General features: G+C 37.4%; 1 protein-coding gene across 1 annotated transcript; it reads right to left on the bottom strand.

Annotated features, from left to right (window-relative positions):
- Positions 1–18,870: 18,870 nt before the first annotated feature.
- Positions 18,871–19,374, bottom strand: LOC107873999 (craniofacial development protein 2-like). Its single transcript, XM_016720907.2, has one exon. The coding sequence runs from the start codon at positions 19,372–19,374 to the stop codon at positions 18,871–18,873; it is 504 nt and encodes a 167-aa protein (XP_016576393.2).
- Positions 19,375–23,519: the final 4,145 nt, after the last annotated feature.

Raw genomic sequence — 23,519 nt, 5'->3', positions numbered from 1 at the left:
TTGAAAAGACATACCCATGTCTTGTTTAAACTCATTATTGGTAGATATATTTGTTTTTAGCATATAAAGTTATTTTCTTTATATTGAAAAGAATGGTTAATATTCATTGTTTTGTCTTTTGACTTATTCTTTGATTGTCATGTATAAAGTTTTGATCTTTGCTCAAAGGCGAACTCATGCCTTGTTTAAATTTATTGTTGGCCGATATATTTGTTTTAACATGTAAAGTTATTTTTTTTTATGTTGAAAAAATAGTTACTATTGTTTGTTTCGCCTTAATAAAAAAGAGTAATTGATTAAATCAAGAATTTATCATTTGTTTGTTAATTATTTTAAGGGATCTCCAAAATCTTCGTATAAGAGATGAAGTGATAGCTTTATTTTTTATCCACGATGTTTATCTTTTTTTCTTTTTTTTTCTCATGTTTTTAAATTTGTCAAAATGATGAGAAAGTTCGAATTTTTGTGGTTAAATAGAATTATTTAGATATTTTCGAGTCATGCATAGTATGATTGTGAAACAATATTTCACTTTTGAAAATGCTAACTTTTATTCTAATTTTCTTACTCCCTTTGGATTGTTATATGTATTCTTTGTGAGTGTAAAGATTTGATTCATGTCTCTCTTTTATTCATAATATCAAAAGAGAATCAACGATTTCTTAAAAATAAAAATCATAGATCGTTACACGTTTTTCAATAAGATATTGGTTGTAATTTATATGTATGAATTTTCGTTAGTATCGCCTTACTTGAAATTTAAAGATTCTTTTTCTTGAAAAGTTAGACTTTATTTTCTTTTGTCATATGGATTGGTCTCTATATTTGTTCAATTCTAGAAATCATGAGTATTTTTTTGGTTGCCTCATCCCTTTACTTTCGCAAGCTTACATTGTTGTTTCTCGCATTAATTCATTGAATATGGCCTTCTTCCTTTTACCTTTATTCATTCTTAATATGAACATAAATCATGAGGCATGTAAATGAGTGTCTTTGCTTTGCAATTTTTATTTGTTGACTCTCATTCTTGTGCAAGTGTGCTTATTCTTGTCATTCAAAAATTGGTTCTTGATAGTTTCTTTTACTTTGAAATATGTCACTTTTATGCCTTGAACATATATTAATTTCTTTATCTTTTCTTTGCATGCAAAAAAATGTCTCGAGTCTAAATTGACTCATCTCCTCTTGCATTTCGTGATGGTTAAATGAGGCTCACCCCTTCGAGTCAAGTTCGAAGTTTAAACCCAAGGTCTACTACGTGGTGTGTGGGTGCTAGAAGATAGACGAAGAAGGAAAATGGGTCAAAACCCATTGATGAGGTCACTAAGAGACTTGAAAAGTCTCGATTTTTATTATTGTCTTCTTCTTATTCATTCATTTAATCATTTACTTATTCATTTATTTGGGGTCTCGAAGCCAAAGTTGTATTTAATACAGGTGAAGCGAGACTCGAGTTGAGACTCGAGCCAAACACTCAAAAACTAGATTAGGACAGGTGGGTCGAAAGACCAACTAGATTAGAACAAGTTTCGTTGATTTGGACTCGATGGCCTAAATCGTTTACTTTCTCTTCCCTTTCCCCTTTTATGTGTTTACTTGCTTATTCATTTTGTTTAGACTTAGTTTAAAATCTCTAATACAACAACAACAACAAACCCAGTGTATTCCCACTTAGTGGGGTCTGGGGGGGGGGGGGGGGGGTAAGATGTACGCAGTCCATACCTCTACCTCTAATAATTTGCCTAAATCTATTTTACACAAATCGTTTTCTAAAATCAATCACTTTCGACAAATCAATCTTTTTCTGAAATTAGTCAAAAGACGTTTTCAAACAGTCCGGATAACCGCAAGTTAGCGGACGTTTTAGGTGCCTAACACCTTCCTAAAACGTTAATAGGAACCACTTACTCGGAATCTCTAACTTAAAATGATTTTCCTATTTTGAATCGTTTTAAGTAATCTCTAAAGGTTTCTTAATTCCGTTTCAAAATTAAGTGGCGACTCTTCTCAAAAAGTCAAAATTTCTCCGCAAAACAAAAATGGCGACTCCACTAAGGGATTTTTGAACTAGGTTCTAACCAAATGTTTGATTTCGTTTTTTGATTAACTATTTATGTGTTTATATGTTTCGATTCTGTAAAGTTTAACTATCGCATCTCATGGCATATTTCTGCATTATTTAAATTGTTTTGGGGTTTCATGGATATCCTAGCCCCTATTGTTCAATTCCAATAATGTGTTGGAAATACGAACGGCTTATTAGCACGTGAGTCGTCTGATGGCTGTACGTATTTTCAAACTCAAGTTGTCCGCTTGAGAACCGGTGTTCAAACCCACTCTAGACACCTAGGATAGAACGAAACCAAAACCTTATTTTAGGTATAAGCCTAGGATGACTCAATACCTGAGCGGGGTATTGGGCCCATTAGAAAACCTGTCCTACTTCTATTGACCCCGAGTCAATTATAGACGAACTATATTTATATGTTGAAGAAAATATATGCCTGTCTAATTCAATCCATTATCCTTTGGGGGTCGGGAAAAAGCTTGATTTGCTTACTTTTGCAAGAAGAATTGAAGCAAGTTAAGCAAGAAATTGATCGATTTGGGAGGTTGCATCTAAGACACAGTTTACACACGTCAGCAATATAAGAAATGGACGAATCTAAGAAGGCGAAGGCTGATAGAAGAAGCACTCAGGAATTAGTATTTTCTATCCCCTGAGTGAGAGCTTATCGTTTGTTGTGAACTACATGGAGTCCAACGTACAACCCACATTGGGGAGATCCATCCTATCCTTGCCATTGGAGTAGGACTATCGATATCAAATCCACACAAACTAGTGATTACTATATAAATCAGCCTCAGGCTCACTCCTACAAGGGCACGTAGTTCTAGGGAAGTAAAGTCGCTTTATACCTTCCACTCGGTGCTAAAGATTTCTCTCGGATTTAGCTCAAATCATTTCAAAGATAATCCACAACAAAACAATTTCAGTAATATATAAATATACATCGGGAGCCATCATGCTTCATATCTATCAAAATCAACCACGTTGTGGATTTCTTTCACACTCTAGTTCAAAACAACTCCATTAAGACCAAAAGGTCAAATCATTCAAAATATCTCAAATATTCAACATCAACGTGCTTATAACACACACTTTCTCAAAAAGAAAACATTATTTCCGATGGGGATTCACGACCCAAATATCAAAATCATGATAATTATCGTTCAAGATTCATGCTTTATATCTCTACACATGTAAATTCATCTTTCAAAATCACAAACATCAAGATTTCATAATAATCATCATAAGATATGGGTTCATGCTTCAAATTAAAAAAATCAAATAAAAATCATGCCTTTGTAAAGAAAATTACTTTTGGGCACAAGAACGAAAGAGAGTTCTTGTTGAAAAACCCCACATACCTTGAATGATGAACTTTAGATCGATACTCATTTTAGAGATGTTGATCGTGCCTTTGAATGATGGTTCTTGGAGTTCTTGAACTAGAAACTTGGAATCTTGAATAAATTTGCAGAATTAATAGTGAACCTTGGAGGTTCTTGAAGTTGGATGTAGGAGCTTAGGGTTTTCTTTTTGAGGGAATTTGATGAAATATAACATATAATGCTTCTAATAGGCTTTAATATAGGGTTTGGATGAGTTTTGGGTGAGGGGAAATGACCAAAACGCCCCTAAAAATTAAATAATTCTCGAATCTGTCCTTTGGTGGACTGTTTTGATAGTCTGAAGTAGATCAACCATAATGTTTTACTCCGATATCCAAATTGGATGAAACCAATTTCATTAGAAAGAGAACTCTCATATATTTCCATTAATATATAGTATCTCACCCATATTATTGTGTACGAGGAGTTATGATCATTTGAAGTGGACCCAAAAATTTACTTTTGGTAGGCTGAAGTAGATCGAACATAACTTTTTGCTCCAATAGACAAATTGGATGAAACTAATTTCATTGGAAAGAGGACTCGCAGAGCTTTCCGTTGATATATAGTAGATCGCCCAGGTCATTATGTACAAGGAGTTATGTTCGTTTAAAGTTGGAGAAAAAATACGCCAGGCCTCAGTACTTTTTCCTGCACGTTTTACTGTTCACTACTATTCACGGTTCGATCGGAATGTTCATAACTCATCGCTCGGGTGTCCATTTTGGGTGATCCACATATCATTGGAAAGCTTATTCGATACTCTAAGCAATGGTGGGTCATAATCTAAGACATTCGCACGAAAAATTTATAATTCATTTTAGAAGATAGAACCCAACACGTTTACGCACAAAATTTCAACGAAAAATTTCTCGGAGTATTACACATCAACTGCCTCAACTTTTTCCATTAACAAGTGAAATTCTAACTTTGAATATGATTTAGCCATTGTATAAAAGATCTCCGACAATGCATCGTGTGACTTTTTGTAAAGTTTTTTCACATTTCCCCATAGATGCCACATACATTCATAATGTGGAACATCTTTGTACACATTACCAACAGCCTTTATAATGCTTGGATTCCTATCAGACAAAATACACATGTGTTGTTTTTCTCCGTACGCTTTCTTTAAATTCTCGAAGAACCACATTCAGTATGCATCATTTTCAGAATCAAGCACACCATATGCCAAAGAAAATATATAACCTGTATACATAATTCATTATTTTCAGAATCAAGCACACCATATGCTAAAGAAAATATATGGCTTGCATATATAAAAAAATTCTGCTCATGCCGATATAAATACATATAGGAACTACATATGTATTTATTAAAAAAACAGATAAACAAAACTGTATATTTTATGTACCTGAAATGGTATCAATTAAATATAATAAAATCTACATGCACCTCACTATCAAACATAAACATTTTTACATCTTTCATTCAGGAAACTTTGAAAATATATGTAATTATATGCAGATATGTATATATGAAGTGAAGATATGTATTTTTCAAGTTATTTGCAGAAATACAAAAAAAATACAACCATTTATATAATGTAGTTACTATTAAATGATACTAACCTGCTCCGTTCGTTGTACATGCTGTTACAAATGTCCCTGTATAAATTCCTCTCAGATGACTAGCATCAACTGCTACGACTGGTCTACAATGATCGAATCCTTTAATGAATGCATATAGAGTGATAAATACATACAAGAACGCATTATCGTCTATCTTCTTCATTCTTATATGTGACTCTGGATAGGTAGTATTCAGCACATATAAGTATGATGGCAGTTTCCCATAAGATGTTGATGGCTTACCCCTCAACTCTTCTAACGATCTTTCCTTGGCCCTCCAACATAAAGTGTATGTCAAATTCATACCGAAATCTTCCTTTATGTCATTTTTGATTTCCTTCGCACTATATTTTCGTTTGTGATTTTTGAATTTCTGATTAACCATACCACCTATCAACATACTAGTAGCATGCACCTTTGGATAGATCTTGTCCTTCACCGGGCAAGTATGTTGAGGTATGAATCTTCTTATTCTAAACATTCCACTTTTTCCAATGCCTGAAGCATGCATTAAAAACTCACAGTTTCTTGATTTACAAAACAATGTGTAACTGTATCAAACATAATTTAATTCATTCAAAATACATATCCAAACTAATATTAAACAAGATTAGAGTGATATAGAATGTATGTACGTTTTCTTACTTGACCTTTTACTTCACGTTTGAAACTTCTCCCTAATTGAATAGTCATTCATGACCGACTTTAAAATTTTTTTTATCAAGTAAACCTGGTCATCCTCAACATGCTTGTGATGTGGGTCTGAGATAATCACCTCAACAGTATCCATCTCAAATACATCTAATGCTTGTGCATCTTTAGAAATCATCAAAGCTCCTTCATTTGTTGTATTTATCACTGTTTGCAAGTTGTTCCAATTACTTCTTCTTTCAGCATCACATATAGATGAACTCACGAAATTGCTCATTACAACTTTCTCCAAAATGCTTACATATAAAGGAAGACAATTCATGTCTTGTATCTGCTTTTTCTGAACAATATAGACCTTTAATCCCATATCATTATGTATTTCTATCTGCCCTGCATTAGCACTAATTTGATATTCCACTAGAATACGTTTGCTGGTTAAATCCACACTTAAGTGAGATGCCAAAACATCGTGAAGCTCAACGAATGTTGCTGATGTGCTCAACAGTATAGCATCAGTGACATATTCATCGTAGTTTTTTTCATACGTCCATCTACCAGAGTACTTCACAAGGACCGGTATGCTTCCCATCTCCAATTGATTTAACCAAAAAATAAACAAATATATATATTTGTCAGATGTTACTTGTTTTAACACACAATTTACAACTTTAAGTGCAAACAAAGTTACTCAGCCAACATCAACCAGTAAAAAATACATTTAAACAATATTTGTATAAACTAAATTACAAACACAGAAAAAGTTTTTAACCAAATACAAAAATTATTGAATCAAACGGAAGTAAAACAGGTACAAAATGTATTTCCAAATATATAGTTATAGTCTAAAATTCCGACAACAACACAAAAATACATATGCAGTATTAACGTTAACCATATCAAAAAATACATATGCAATGTGACCATTAAACAGATCAAAAATACATCTGGAGCAGATAATTTATACTTTCATATGTGTTCATAAAATATCATCAAATTCAACAGCTGAATTCGATCATAAATGATTAAACAACAAAGCTTCAGAATTTGTAGAATTGTTAAAACAATCAAAATAACAACAAGCGATCCTCAAAACAATAGTCGAATACTGACTTTTTTACACTTCAAACAAGTTTTAAGATGAAATTTGCAACACCAAGTTGAATTCCTAATTTTTTGTTTCTATATGTTCAATTTTATTGCTGAAATGCTTCTAACTCGAATTTCTTTTACAATTTTTTTCACATACAAAGTAACGACGAAAACAAAAACTCGATAGGCACATCAGTAATGGTTAAAAAGAAAATCAAACTGAACAACAATAATGATTACGTACCTTAAACAGTAGTAATGGTTGAATTTTCAACTGACAGTTGAATTCAAACAAATTGATCAGAAGAATCAATAATTGAATTTGGTTCAAACAAATTACTACATCGTTTTGCAATTATTGTTGATTTCCGAAGAAGAATCAGTCCAATTTGATTCAGCAATAGCAATGGTTGAATTTTCAAAACAGGGTTGGATTAGAATAAATTGCTAAGAAAATGTGCAGCTGATTAGCGAGTTTTGGGATGGAATTGCTAATGGGAAAAATTGAAATTTGAATTTCAAACTTGAAGAGAAATATAACGGAAGTCACGTTTTTTGTGAGTTTTAAATGGAAAAGTAATCTATAAATATATAGGTCAACTAATTTCAGTTAATTAAGGGCTGTAACTTTATTGTATATGTATTTTTACAATAATATTTTTTAAAAATATAAAGTATAAATTGCTATAAAATGTAATTATGAAATTATTGCTGTAAAAACAATAATTAGGCTCTTAAATATGCTATTTTCAAGTATGCTATTTTTGAATTTTGCGCATTATAAATCATCCTTTTGGGTTTAGCCTCTCATACAATTCCTTCATTCTATGGGGTTCTTCTCTCAAACAATCCGCCTACGGCGACATCAACTGATTTTTCCCTCTCAAAAAAGGCAAATTCTATTGGTGTTCACCCTCCAAAGAATTTATCTGTGGCGAGATCTATTGGTTTTTTTCATCCCTTGAAGAATTCGTCTTTGACGAGATTATCTATTGGTTTTCATCCCTCAAAGAATTCATCTTTGGCGAGATCTATTCGTCTTCATCCCTCAAAGAATTTGAATCCATCTTCGGTGAGCTCTTCATTGATCGCATGTCTTTCTCGTCCAATGGAAACAATCAGAGCAAGTACAGAAATTAGCAAACCAATCAAGCAGCTTCCTTTATTGATACTGGCTCCGAAGTGCACCGTCAACAGATTATACAGTCTGTTGGAGAAAGATGTGAAAGAGGTGTCAGTGGAAAGTGGTGATCCGCCACCTCAATTTTATTGTCGTTTTTTCGAACAATCAGTTCAGGGATGGTTGGGTTATTTAAGTCGTAAAGATTGTCAACTTTTTCTATTTAACCCACTTTCTGGCAAAAAAATCAACCTTCTGTCTGTTGAAGCAAATTCCTTCTGTTGAGTGCGTCATTCGGAATAGCCAATCTGGTTTAGTCGGACGCATTATTTCAGATTTCAGCAGCGAAATCCCAGGTTTAGGCCGCGACACCCCTGATATTCCCCTCATCTCTGATGTGGTTCTCTCGTCATCTCCTATGGATGATGATTGCATAGCTGTGGCCATTTACGGTCAAACCCAGAAACTCTGCTTCTGCAGGAAAAAAAGAACACGACTAGATGATGATGATCATCCCAATTGCTGGATTCCCCTTCATTCTCCCTTTATGTATTACCATCAAATTGTTTATCACAGTGGAAAGAAACTATTTTACACCGTCAGCGACGCATGGCTGAACCTTGAAGCTTGGGATCTCCATAGCGATCCAATTAAGAGGTTTCACATTAAGGGTAAGTCTCAAATTTTGAGAGATATATGTGATTGGCCTCCTCGTTATCTCAATCCACTAGATTGGGATGGGCCACTTTACACCCAAAAGATACACTTGGCGTACGACCATCAAGATCAAGAACTTTTTATTGTATTGCGCCACGGTATTGGAGACACTCTCAACTATACTCTCGGTGTGCCAGATATTGAAGATCCTTATTACAAGACAGTGACGGCTGTGCCAGATATTGAAGATTCTGATATCATTTACCACAACACACTGTCTTTTGATGTTTTTAAGGTTAATTTCATAAATAATCATAATGTGAAGCTTCAACACTTGGATGACATTGGCAATCATGCATTATTCGTTGGCATAAATCGAAGCTTTGTTCTCTCAACCACAGAATTTCCTGAATTGAGGTCTGGTTCTATTTACTTTGCTGATCAAAAATACCTATGGGAATACAATTTCGGAGGCCATGATATGGGCATCTTTGACTACAAAGAACTTGATATTATTAAGTTAGAGACTATTTCACCGGCTAGCAGTTGGTTTATCCCGGATGTTAATACCCGAGATGTTGATGCAGACTTCTAGTGTGGGTTTTGTCATTCTAGTCGTCATTCTGGTTCTGGTGTTGTAACTTTAGAATAAGTCTTTCTTGGTAGATGGTTAATAACTTTAGAATAAATCTTCTTCGGTTAAATAAGGTAGATGTTTAATAGGTATCAGCGCTCCTACTAGTAGGTAGGCGCGCTTTGTTTTGTTATATGTGCCAGTAGTAGTACTTTGCTTGTAGTTGTTTAGTCTTGGGGTTTTGGTGATGTTTGTTATTTCGGATAGTTCAATTATAGTATTATTTTGTGGTAAGCTTATTTCTGTAATTAGCTGTTGTTCTGCGCCTACTGCTTCTTGTTCTTATCTTATGTCTCTATCTAGATTGTTTTTTATCGTGAGCCGGGTGTCTATCGGCAACAACCTCCTTGCCTCACTTCCGAGTTAGGGGTAAGGACTGCCAACTGCGTACATTTTATCCACTTCAGAACCCAGGGTGAGATTATATTGGATATGTTGTTGTTGTTGGTTAAACAAGTATGTGTTTGCTTATGTACCTTCTCTGCCTGTGGGTTAGTGAAATCACTTATCAGCTATGCGTAAGACTGTATCTGTCAAAGTATTTGAACTTGTGCACCAACTTCCTAATTCCTTCAAAGTATGCTAATTATTTCTTTACATTGCACAAAAACAATGCAGAGCAGGATGGTGGAACACCATGTATTCCTTTTGTTTTTCTGCTCTATTCCCCTTTAGAGCTGATTATGTTTTCTTCAAGTCTTATTTAAGGAATTTGGGGAACATATTCAGCAGCTATCTTGCTACTGGATGTAAGTAACAAGTGATGTACACTCTCGGCTTACAAATTGAGTAGACTGATGGAAAATTTATTCAACTTCTAAGCATGTAGGAACTTCAGTAACTTTGTAATGAAATAGTTCTTTATTTCATGTTTTGATCAAATTCTGAATGTAAAAACAACTGATGTACGCTCCCGGCTTACGAATTGAGAAGACTGATTGAAAATTGATGCAACTTCTAAGCGTGTGGGAGTTCAGTAACTTTGTAAGGAAATAATTCTTTATTTCATGTTTTGATCAAATTCTGATCTTTTCCCTTTAGAGCTGATTGTGTTTTATTTAAGGAATTTCAGGAACATATTCAGTAGCTGTCTTGATACTGTATGTAAGAACAAATGATGTACGCTCTCAGCTTACAAATTGAGAAGAGTTAAACGATGAGCTGAACCTTGCTTTTTTGTGCTTGTTTTATGCCACAACTCTCAACAGTTTGTGGCTATCAAATGAAATTTAAGGGAAGCTACATGGGTTCCTCACACCGATGAGAAAAGGCAAAGGATAACACTCAGGGCTGTTACTGCAGTTGATTATGCAGCAGTATCAAATACTTCCCAGAAGAAATGTCCTAGCTGAATATTTCTATGTAACTAGGCTAAAGCGTAATTGAAATATTTATCCTGGTTATGTTTTAAATTTGATTAATGCTCAATAGGATCAGTTAGTAAAACAGTAGTAAATAGGATTCAGTTACTCTACCATCTTTTTCTTGCAATTGGTTGACAAATACCAAGTGTGTGTCTATATAATATAATATAGTTTGCAGTCTATTTCTGTTTGGAACTATTCTTCACCTTCTTTCCAGGACTCTTTACATTTTCTCTATCTTGTTCCTGATTTGTAGCAAGTAGAAGATAGGCAACTGCATGCGCAATGTTGTTGGGTCTATAGATATTTTGCCTTTTTGACAGAGTTTGAGATTGGACGGTTGGATCGGTGATAAAATTCTGTTTGGCAAATGTCAAAGGATGACCCATATGAAAAGTGGTAGAAGACACGGGAGAAGTTTTTTGGTGCTATCTGCTTTTGTCTTTTGATATTTCCAAGCTGAACAAAGAGTTTGCAGTAAAAGAGAAGGCTCTAAAAGGAAGTAAAGTTAATAGTGACTCATGTTATCACTTTGCTGTTAAGCTTGTCAGCATTTACTTGATTCTATTCTCTATTGTTGCTACTTTAAAGTTTTTCCTCTGTTTACAAATTCTTTGCGTGAGTCAAATTTATTTTTCACTTGATGGGATGGCGGATTACATTGCTTGGAAGCTTAAAATTTTAGATTAATGAATAAGCTTTTCACCTTTATTTAGCTAGAAAAATGATCTTCTGCAGTCAACCCCTCTTTTGAATTCATGTGCATTGTTATGACTGTTTCATTAAATTCTTGACTAAGCTTGCTCCTTAATGTGTTGAGGCGAGAAGATATTTAGAAGTATGAATTCGTAGAGCTCCTGTATACAGTGAAACCTTTTGAACTACATTTTATAAGCTAGCGCTTTGTTCCTAATTGTGAATTAGTCAAGTAGCTGCTTTCTGATTGCCTTGCTACTTTCTAAAATCGATTCTATTTCTTCTGTGACGAAATAGTATCACACGGACCATAAAATGTATGTAAATGACAGAAGTTCATTCCTGATTTTCTTCGCAACTGTAATTCTCTTCACACATCCGCTCCCAAATTCTTTGACTGTAGGTAAGTGCTTTTGGTTTATCTTGCGTTCCTGCTAACTTTTGTGATGACTGATTGCATAGGATACGAATTACCAACTCTTCTCTTTCTGTCTAGAAAGAAGTCTTTAGTTCAGAAATGGAAAATGGATGGTTTATATTAATTTATGAAAGAAGCCTGATGATTTTCAATATGATATTTGGTTTCATCTCTTGAGCAAAATTATTCAAACGAATGGTCTTCAAGACGAAAAGATATATAACTGATCAATGACTTTCCTCTTTGTTTTATCTTAGTGGTTGCAAGATGCATTTTAACTTTCAAAACCACACGATGTATTCTTAAAAAATTGCAGGTACTAGCTATGGGATTCGTGTAAAAGTCGTTCGTGTAAAAGTCGTGCAGACTTCCATTTTTAATATAATAAATATATCTCCAGAACTTTATAAAACGAAGACAAAAGTTAATCGCAGGTCCTCAAAAGGGTGTTATTGTGGTTGAAGAACTGTTATGGATTGTAATGCCCTGAGTCTGCAACTCGGATGTTACACGGTGCTCATAATTTCGAAGGATCACAAACTAATTCATGATTGGTACCTGTTGCAATAACTGAATAATAATACTGTGATATGCAGAAAATTAGGCAGAAACTTGCCATATCTCAATACCAAAACTTAAACATCAATACTAAAACTAAACAACTGTCTGAAAATACTCTAATCTGTAAGCCTCAAAACTGTCTGAAATATGAAGTTGATGGGATAAGTCTCCAACTAACTCCAACTACTGGAAATAAACTAAAATAATAATCATGTCCTCAAACTATGAGGACTCACCGCTAACGCTGACTGCTGAGGAATCTGATATGCTAAGTATGATCGGGAGTCCGTGCGTCTGAACCTATGATATAAAACATCATAGTGCAAGGGAAGAGTATGCGTCAGTACTTTGAATGTACTGGTATGCAAAGTGAGGTAGGCTGAATGCATGGGTTCATATGCATGAACAATACTAACTGAATGACATGAGTATAATTGAATGAGAGTACATGCATGAATACGTAAACTATAACTGAGGTCGTGATAGCACTGGATACTGAGTTTCTGATTACTATCTAACTGATATCTGAGTGTACTGATGTTGTACTATTGATAACTGAGTAACTGTATCTGACAGTACTGATTAGGGGTGGGCATGGTATGGTGTATACCGAATACCATACCGAAATCGAAATTTTTTATACCGCGGTATGAATGTTATGGTATTTGGTAAGAGTTTTAATTATTTTTGTATATGGTATGATATTTGGTATTTATGCAATAAATACCGAAATATCGCATACCGCACCGAAGTTCTTTAATAATATATTCATATATATTATATTTAAGATTATTAAATATATTTGTATATCATCCATTAGCCAATTGAACATAAAAGTAACTTTTATTTAAAAATAAATTTTTTAGGAAACTTATTATTTATGAGTACTATGCTAAAGTTTAGGTAATATTATTCAAAGTTTGCATCTTGGACTACTCAATCGTGATTGAAATATTCTTTTTATGTAATTGATTAACAAAGATAGTTGTTAGCCTAATATGATTGAGACATTTTCAAAGTTTAAAGTTAAAGTTTTTTATATGAATATATATAAGTCAAAATAAAATATAAGTATGGTTACCGAATTACCATACCGTAAAATACCAAAACCGAATTTACCGAACCATACTGAACTAATTTGGTATGGTAATGGTATTGTTCTTTTAGATACCGAAAACAGAAGTTACCGTACTGAAATTTAAAATATCATACCATACCATACCATGCCCACCCCTAGTACTGATTCTGTAAAACTAATCTGAGTTCTATACTGAGCTGATTGAATGTATCTGACAGTCCTGAATCTGAGATAGAAACTAAGACTGTGGGAGATAATCATCTAACCGACATGTGCCTTTTTCTAAATATATTTGGGGTCCAACCTATAATCCTAGTCGGAAGGGTGCCAATACCTTGCCACGGGTAAAGACAAGCTGAGAGTTATCCTCATTTGACAGGTACTCTAATGAGAAAGGTGGAACCTTCCACTGACAGGTTAAAACACCTCATCAACCCTCAACTAGCAGGTTTGATGTCTCAACTTACGCTGGTTATGTAGTTCTAGAATGCAAGGATTTGCTTCTAAGAATCACACCCTCTACTGGCAGGTGAGCCCCCATCCTTGGGTTCACTTGGTGTTGAATCCTACTTCTAACTGAATAGACACTGAACTGAGTATACTGAACTGAACTGGACTGATACTGAGTTTACTGAGTTTTCTTGAGTTCTGTAACTGACTGAGTTCTACTGATTGTGGCATGACTGAGACTATCTTGAAACTGACACTGGCTCTAGGTAATCAGCTAAATTATTGGGTATTAAATACCCCGGTTAGTGCTACGGAGATCGGGGAAAATTTAGAAGGGATGGGGGCTTGGGAATGTAGGGGGGACGTGGATAGTATGTGGGATGCGGTTGCGGGCTACATCTAGAAGATGACTAGAGAGGTTTTGGATGTCTCGAGACACTGGTCTGGCCGGCATCAGGGGAATTGGTGGTGGAATGATGAAGTTAAGAAAAAAGTGGAGTCAAAAAAGGCGACTTACGTTAAGTTGGTTGAGAGTAAGGACGAAGAGAAGAGAAGGGTGAGCAGGGAGGAGTACAAGTTTTAGCTAGAAAAGAGGCTAAGTTAGCAGTCACCGCTGTTAAGACAACAATGTTTGAGAGATTGTATGCATGATTAAAGGATAAAGGCGGGGAAAAGAGGATGTATAGGCTTGCCAAAGCTAGGGAGCGTAAGGGTCGGGATCTGGACCAAGTTAAGTGCATTAAGGGGGAGGATGACAGAGTTTTGGTGGAAGGCATTCTTATTAAGAAGCGATGACAGTTGTATTTTCATAAACTGCTAAATGATGAGGGGGACAGAGACATTGTGTTAGGGGAGTTGGAGCACACCGAAGAATGTCGCGATTTTGGCTATTGTCGGTGTTTTAAGGTGGAGGAGGTCTGTGAGGCTATTTGCAAGATGCGAAGAGGCAGGGCAACAGGGCCCAATGATATTCCATTAGATTTTTGGAAGTTTGCTAGTGGGGCAGGGTTAAGGTGGCTGACCGATTTGTTAAAAAACATTTTCAAGTCCGCTAAGATGCTCAAGGTTTGGAGATGGAGAACTATGATTCCTTTATATAAGAACAAGGGTGACATTCAAAGTTGCAACAACTACCGTGGTATTAAGTTGTTGAGTCACACGATAAAGATTTAGGAGAGAGTGGTGGAGCGGAGGCTGAGAAAGACAGTGTCTATTTCAGAGAACCAATTTGGTTTTATGCCTGGTCGCTCGACAACTGAGGCAATTCTTCTAGTGCGGAGATTGGTTGAGCAGTATAGAGAGAGGAAGATGGAACTGCACATGGTGTTTATTGACTTGGAGAAGGCATATGACAAAGTCCCCAACGAGGTTCGTTGGAGATGTTTGGAGGTGGGGGGTCCCTGTGGTGTACATTCATTCGATTAGGGATGTGTACGAGGGGGAAATACTCGAGTAAGAACTGTAGGAGGAGATTCTGAGTATTTCTTGGTATTGACAAGGTTGCAGTAGGGATCGACTCTTAATCCATTTTTATTCGCCGTGGTGATGGATATGCTGACACGGAGTATTTAAGGTGAGGTGCCTTGGTGTATGCTTTTTTCGGATGATGTATTTTTGATTGATGAGTCACGGAGAGGTGTTAGTGATAATTTGGAGGTTTATAGATGAAACCTGGAAGCTAAAGGATTCAAGTTGATTAGGACCAAGACGGTATATTTGGAGTGCAAGTTTAGTAATTCGAGGCAAGAGGACAAGGTGGTAGGGAAGTTAGAGTCTCAGGTGGTTTGTAAGAGAGATAGTTTTAAGTACCTTGGGTCTATGATTCAGGGAAACGGAGAGATTGATGAGGATGTCTCTCACCGTATTGGGGAAGGTTGGTTGAAATGGTGGCTCAACTCGGGAATTTTATGCGATAAGAAGGTGACTTCTTAGCTTAAGGACAAATTCTACAGAGTTGCAGTCCGACCGACTATGTTGTATGGTACCGAGTGTTGGCCTGTTAAGAATTCTTACGTCCAGAAGTTGAAGGTGGGTGAAATGAGGATGTTGTGTTGGATGTGTGGATTCACTAGGGCTGACAGGGTTAGGAATGAGATTATTTGGGAGAAGGTGAGAGTGGCGTCGGTGGAGGATAGGATTCAGGAAGTGAGGTTGAGATGGTTTGGGCATATGATGAGAAGGGGAACGGATGCCCTAATTCGTTAGTGTGAGAGGTTGGTCTTGGATAGTTTCAAGGGGGTAGGAGTAGACCGAAGAAATACTGAACGTGATTAAATGTAAAATGGAGCAATTACGGCTCACTGAAGACATGACCCTCGATAGGAAGGTTTGGAGAAAGAGTATTAGGGTAGAGGACTAAGGGGTGCAGTCAGGTCATAGGCTGTAGTTAGAAGAGTAGTTTAGATTGGTTGGTAGTGCTGGGAAGGGGGGTGGTCGTTGTTGGTTAATGTACTTTTCTTTTTTGGTTGTTGTATCGCTGTTATTTTTATCTTGTTGTATGCTTGTGATGTTTGATTAAACTTGAAAGGCATAATCATGTGCAACAACAACAAAAAACCCAGTGTATTCCCACATAGTGGGGTATGAGGAGGGTAAGATGTATGCAGTCCATACCACTACCTTCGGAGAGGTAGCAAGGATATTTTCTATAGACCCCCGGTTCAAGACAAGAAATAATAAGTAAATTCGTAAAAAGCATGGAATAAGATAACCAGATCTAAATACGCCACCCACAAGGAAAAATAAACAAGGAATAGTAAACAAATTCGTTATAAAGCATGCAACAAGGTGGCATAACAAGAATAATACACCTACCAAGTAATGCCCTACCCCAATGACCCAAACAGGCACTGGCCTTCTATCCTAATTCTCTTCCACCAGATCTTCCTATCTAGGGTCATGTCCTCAGTTGTAACTGCACTATTTCCCCTATCACCTCTCTCCAATATCTTTTCAGCCTACCCCTACCCCGCCTGAAACCATCCAAAACTAGCCTCTCACATCTACGAACCGGTGCATCCGTGCCTCTCCTCATCACGTGACCGAACCATCTTAGCCGGACTTTCACATCTTGTCCTCCACCGAAGTCACTCTAACCTTATCCCAAATAATCTCATTCTGAACTCGATCACCCCTGGTAAGCCCACATATCCAACACAACATCCGTATTTCCGGCACCTTCAATTTTTGAATGTAAGAGTTCTTGACTGGCCAACACTCCGCTACATACAGCATGGACGGACGGACTGCCACCCTGTAGATTTTTCCTTTAAGCTTTGGCAGCACCTTCTTATCACATAACACCCCCGAGGCAAGCTTTCACTTCATTCATCCCACCCTAATACAGTGGGAGACATCCTCATCAATATCAATATTCCCCTGAATCATAGACCTAAAATATTTGAAACTATCCCTTTTATACACCACCTGGGAATCCAACCTTACAACCACCTCGTTTTTCTGCCTCAAGCCATTAAATTTGCATTCCAAATATTCTGTCTTGCTCCTACTCAACCTGAACCCCTTAGAATCAAGGGTCTGTCTCCATACCTCTAATTTATCATTCACACCTCCCCGTATCTCATCGATAAAAACTACACCATCTACAAAAAGTATATACCAAGGCACCTCTCCTTGGATACTCCGCATCAACACATCCATCACGAAAGCAAACAAAAATGGGCTAAGAGTAGATCCCTGGTGCAACCCTGTCAAGACAGGGAAATACTCTGAATCTCCTCCCGCCGTCCTCACCTGGGTCTTAACTCCATCATACATGTCCTTGATCGCTCTGATATAAGCCATTAAGACCCCACTTACCTCCAAACATCTCCAAAGAACCTCCCTAAGGACTTTGTCATACGCCTTCTCCAAGTCGATAAACACTCTGTGCAGATCCTTCTTCCTTTCCCTATACTGCTCTACCAGTCTCTGCACCAGGTGGATTGCCTCCGTCGTCGAGCGTCCGGGCATAAATCCAAACTGGTTCTTTGAGATAGACACAATCCTCCTCAACCTTAACTCGACCACTTTTTCCCAAATCTTTATAGTGTGGCTCAATAACTTAATAACCCTATAGTTATTACAACTCTAAATGTCACCCTTGTTCTTATATAGAGGGATCATAGTACTCCATCTCCAGGCCTCGGGCATTTTTGCTGACTTGAAAATATCGTTAAGCAATTCAGTCAACCACCATAAGCCATCCTCGCCAGAAAGCTTTCAAAAATCCATAGGAATCTCATCAGGCCCTGTGGCCCTACCCCTACGCATCCTGCGAACAGCCTCTCTGACCTCCTCTACCTTAAAGAGTCTATAATAACTATAGTCATGACACTTCTCTGAGTGCTTCATATCCCCTAATACAATAACTCTATCCCCTTTCTCATTCAATAACCTATCAAAGTACGACTACCATCTCTTTTTAATAAGACCGTCCTCCACCAGCACTCTACTATCCTCCCCCTTAATGGACTTCACCTAGTTGAGGTCACGACCCTTTCTCTCCCTAGCCTTAGCAAGCCTAAACGACATTTTTTCCCATTATTTCTCCTCCAACCCCGCATATAAGCTCTCGAACGCTGCCGTCTTAGCTGCCGTAATTGCAAAATTAGCCTCCTTCCTAGCTATCTTGTACTCCTCCCTATTAGACTATTTCTCATCTTCATCCTTACTCTCAACCAACTTGGCATGCACTCCCTTCTTAGTCTCTACTTTTTCTTAACTATTTCATTCCACCATCAATCCCCCTGACGATGGCCAACCCGGCCCCGGGAAATACTCAATACCTAACTAGTAGACTCCTTAATGCACCTAGCCACCCTATCCTACATACCATCTATGTCCCCCCTACACTCCCACACCCCTATTCCAGTCACCTTCTCCTCTATCATCCGCGCATTCACCGGTGTTAAGCCGACCCACTTAATTCTAGATCTACCCTCTTCACCCTTTCTCTTCTTATCCTTCTTAATACCCAAGTCCATTACTACAACCTATGTTGGGTCGAAAGATTCTTACTTGGGATGAATTTACAGTCCTTACACAATACCCTATCCTCTTTCCTAAGCAGTAAAAAGTCAATTTGGATCTTGGCTATTATGCTTCAAAAGGTGATCAGGTGATCCTCCTTCTTTGGGAAGCTCGAATTCACCACTACCAATCCAAAGGACCTCGCAAAATCCAACAGAGCCGCTCCTCCCTCTTCATTTTTCTCCCCAAAACCAAAACCACCATGCACATCGTCAAAGCCAACCGGTAACGCCCCAATGTGCCCATTGAAGTCTCTTGCTATTACAATCTTCTCAGAACTAGGCACTCCTCTCACCACCTTATCCAAAGCCTCCCTAAATCGCCTCTTCTCCTCCCCATACAAGCCTACCTGCGGCACATAAACACTACACACGTTTAGGGTAAACCCCTCAAATGCCAACTCAGCAGATATCAACCTATCATTGATCCTCTTAACCTCCACTACCTGCCCTCTAAGATTTTCATCCACTAGGATGCCAACTCCATTCCTATGCCTCTCGCTACTAGAGTAGCAAAGGTTGTAACCATCTACATCCCTAGCCTTAGACCCTACCCACTTTGTCTCCTGTACACACATAATATTAATCCTCCTCTTTCTAAGAATCTTCACTAGCTCTATAGACTTACCCTAAAGGGTCCCAATATTCTAAGAACCAACCCTCAGCCTATCAACTCTAGCAATATGTCTACCTCTACCACTCCTAACACCAGACTTAGCCCCCGATCCTACCCCCTCCCTTCCCCCCTCCCCCACTCCCAAAACAGCCCCTCGTCCTAACCCCCTCGGACATGACCCTAACCTACCATCAATGCCCACAACCACAACTCTACAAAATATAGGCAACAATTGTAATAAAGCAACAACAGGGAATAGAAGACACCTCAACAGAAAGCACAAAGAAAGATAAAAACCGCAATAACTATACAAGGAAAATATAAAGCACACAATGTAGCAAAATTCCAAGAACAGTAGGTGCTAGACACCAATATACGAAAACAGATAGCCCGCATAAAATAACCCACATAAAATATAAACAGTAAAGATAACAGAATAGGCATGATACAATAAATCATGATAAAATAAAGTTCCGAGGTTAGAAGTCACCCAAATACGTGGCTTAAGTATTCAGGTCCTGCTTGCTACATTGAAATCCAAAAAATTAGAGTAGTAATTGGTCGCCGGAATATCGCTAGAAGGTCGCAGGGTTAGATCTGGTCAGGGGGTCAAGATCTGCTTCTCTCTCGTTAAGATTCCTTTCTTATTATTTTTTTTATTTGATCTGATTCTCTCTCGTCGTCGGCGCCATTTACCCATTGCCAGAGTAGAAATAAACCCACACACCGATGAGAGATCGAACTAGCTTTAGGAAAAAAGAGAGGGGAATATAAGGATATATGAAGAGAGAGAGGGAGAGGGTATCATACTTACCTGTCGCCGGCGAGTTATTATGTCGGTGTCTACTTCGCCAGCGAGATAGAGAAAGACATTAGGGAGAGATAGAGAAAGACGTTCTAAAATCTAATAAGAATAGTGAAGTTGAAAAGAGAAGATAAATTCATCAAACCCTTGGTAAGCATAGTATATGAACATAACACTATACAACAAGTAGACATCATGATTATCAACTCATATGAGCAGTTCATCAAACACTTGGTGAACATAGTATATGCACAAAATACTATACAACAAGTAGGCGTCATGATTATCATCTCATATGAGCAATTCATCAAACACTTGGTGAGCATAGTATATCGACATAACACTATACAACAAGTAGGAATCATAATTCAAATCCCCATTTATAATTTCAAGGATTTAACATGGATTCACATGGTACTACACATATATCACTTCACATAAATCTTGCAATTAAATCATAAATTGGAAGCCCCATTAACATGATAGCTATGAAACACTATCAAACTTAATCATGAAATTCGTCAAAACATTAACTTGAGTTTTGAAAAAGGTTTCTTGTACTCTAAGGGTGGAAGGAACCCTTGGATGAACACTTGACATACCTTAAGGCTTGATATTGAAAAAATTGATGGTGAAATCCTTGAGATTTGAATCTTGAATAGAAAACCCGAAGGCTTGTTCTTGAGAGAATTTGAGAGAAAGTATATTTTTGTGAATTGGGGATGAATTTTGTATTTTGGGATGAATAAGGGTGGGGAAAATGGCCCATTTTCCCCCAGAACCGATATAAAAATAATGTTGAAATGGACTGACCTCACATCGTGACCCGTACTTGGGTCTAGTACCCATCGCAATGTGACCCTTAGCTGGGTTGACTAGCCCTCGCGACGTGGGGCCATCGTGAACCCTCACTATTTTGGGCATCCAAATTCGCCCTTACGCTAGTCTGAAAAATCTAAAACTAGCCTAAGATGACCTACAAGTGTCCCTAATCATGAATCAATTTGAAAATCGATCAGCTAAGGTCGAGAAGGTCGCGAAAAAAGATTTCCAACCTACGAAGGCTAAAATGACTCTAAATCTGAATACTTAGCTAAATTTTCTAAGTTTGAGACCCCTTAACAAGCTTTAAAGGATTGTGTTAAGCTTAGAATTTTGCTGGGTCTTAAAATATTCCCCTTTGAGAACATTCATCCTCGAATGAGACTGGCTAAGATGGGAGAAATGATAAACTGAAGTACATAGGTCATGCACAACTAAAGCATGATTGTATGAATAGAACTACTGATATACTGAGTTTTCATGCTAAACATGAAAACATGACTAAAGCTACTATTAAACTTGGTTTTTATACTAACATGCATATATGATGCATGAGTACATGACTGAAAACGATTCATGAATGCATGACTAAATATGCAACGGTAGCTGATACCTAGTTATTATGAAAATTTGAGCATAAAACTGAGTAAGCTTAAGGAAAACTGTTACCTTGGACTGAGTTTGAGTTTGCGGAGAAGAGGTGCGGATACTTAGTCCGCATGTCTGCTTCTGCCTCCCAAGTAGCTCCCTCAATGGACTGATTCTGCCAAAGAACTTTGACTAAAGGGGCTTCATTGTCCCTCAGTCTATGAATCTGATAGTCAAGGATTTTGACTAGAATCTCTTCATAAGAGAGACTATTCTGAACATCTATGCCCTCTATAGGGACTACAACTGCTGGGTCACCTATACATTTCTTTAGTAAGGAGACATGAAACACTAGATGGACTGAAGCTAAATCTAAAGGAAAATCAAGCTCGTAAGCTACCTTTCCGAAAGGACTTAGAATTTGGTAAGGACCAACATATCAGGGACTAAGCTTCCCCTTCTTGCCAAACCTCTTTACTCCTTTCATAGGAGATATTTTCAAGTACATATAATCACTAATCTTGAACTTGAGATCCTTTCTTCGCACATCTGCATATGATTTTTTTCAACTCTGAGCTATCTTAAGCCTTTCATTGATCAACTGCACTTTATCCAAGGCATCAAAAAGCAAGTGAGGCCCTACCACTACAGCCTTACCCACTTCAAACCAACCAATGGGAGATCTACATCTACTCCTATAAAATACCTCAAACGGAGCTATCTTAATACTGGAATGATAGTTGTTGTCATATGCGAACTCAATCAAAGGCAAGTGGTCATTCCAACTACCTTTAAAATCAATCACACATACTCACAACATATCTTCTAAGGTACGAATGGTCTTTTCTACTTAGCCATCTGTTTAAGGGTGAAAAGTCGTACTGAGATGAACTTGGGTACCAAGACCCTTTTGGAATTCTTTCCAGAAATAAGAGGTAAAATGGGTACCTCTATCTGAGATAATGGATACTGGAACTCTATGTAACCTGATCAACTTTCTGATATAGAGTTTGGCATAGTTCTCGACTGAATAGGAGATGTGGACTGGCACGAAATAGGCTGATTTGGTTATTTTGTCTGCGATAACCTATATAGAATCATGTTGATGATGAGTACGAGGCAAACCCATCACAAAGTCTATGTTCACTTCTTCCTATTTCTAAATGGGAATATTGAACTCTTTTATGGACCTACTAGGCTTCTGGTACTCAATCTTAACCTTCTGACATATTGATCACTTAGCCATAAACTCTGCAACACCTCTCTTCATCCCACTCTACCAATAGATCTTCCGTAAATTACGGTACATCTTAGTGCCTACTGGATGAATAGAGTAGAGCGTACCATGCACTTTTGCAAGAATTCACTACCTCAAGTCATCGATACCTAGGACACATAGCCGACTATGGCAACGTAACACACCATCTCCCTCTTTGGAGAAAATATCTATCTTTTGATCTTTGAACGACTCTTTCAGCTTAACTAAGTTGGGATATCTATCCTGGTTTTCCTTCACCAAAAAAACTAGAGATGATTTTGAATTGTTCTGAACCCACACACTACCCTCTGCTAAATCAACTAAGTAGATGCCTAGTCAGGCAAGCTGATGAACTTCCTGATCTAACTTCTTCTTACTGTCCTCAACATGAGCAACACTACCCATAGACATCCTGCTGAGAGCATCAACCACTATATTGTCCTTTCCTAGATGATACAAGACACTCATGTCATAATCTTTCAACAATTCCAACCACCTTCTCTAACAGAGGTTGAGGTCTTTTCGAGAGAAAACATATTGAAGACTCTTATGGTTAGTGAACACATCGACGTGCATCTCATGCAAATAGTGCCTCTAAATTTATAATGCAAATACTACAGCTTCTAACTCAAGA

Source organism: Capsicum annuum, chromosome 6 (genome assembly GCF_002878395.1).
Source record: "Capsicum annuum cultivar UCD-10X-F1 chromosome 6, UCD10Xv1.1, whole genome shotgun sequence".
Taxonomy (NCBI): Eukaryota; Viridiplantae; Streptophyta; class Magnoliopsida; order Solanales; family Solanaceae; genus Capsicum; species Capsicum annuum.
Note: the sequence above shows the minus strand (reverse complement) of the source record. Positions and strands in the feature narration are given on the sequence as shown.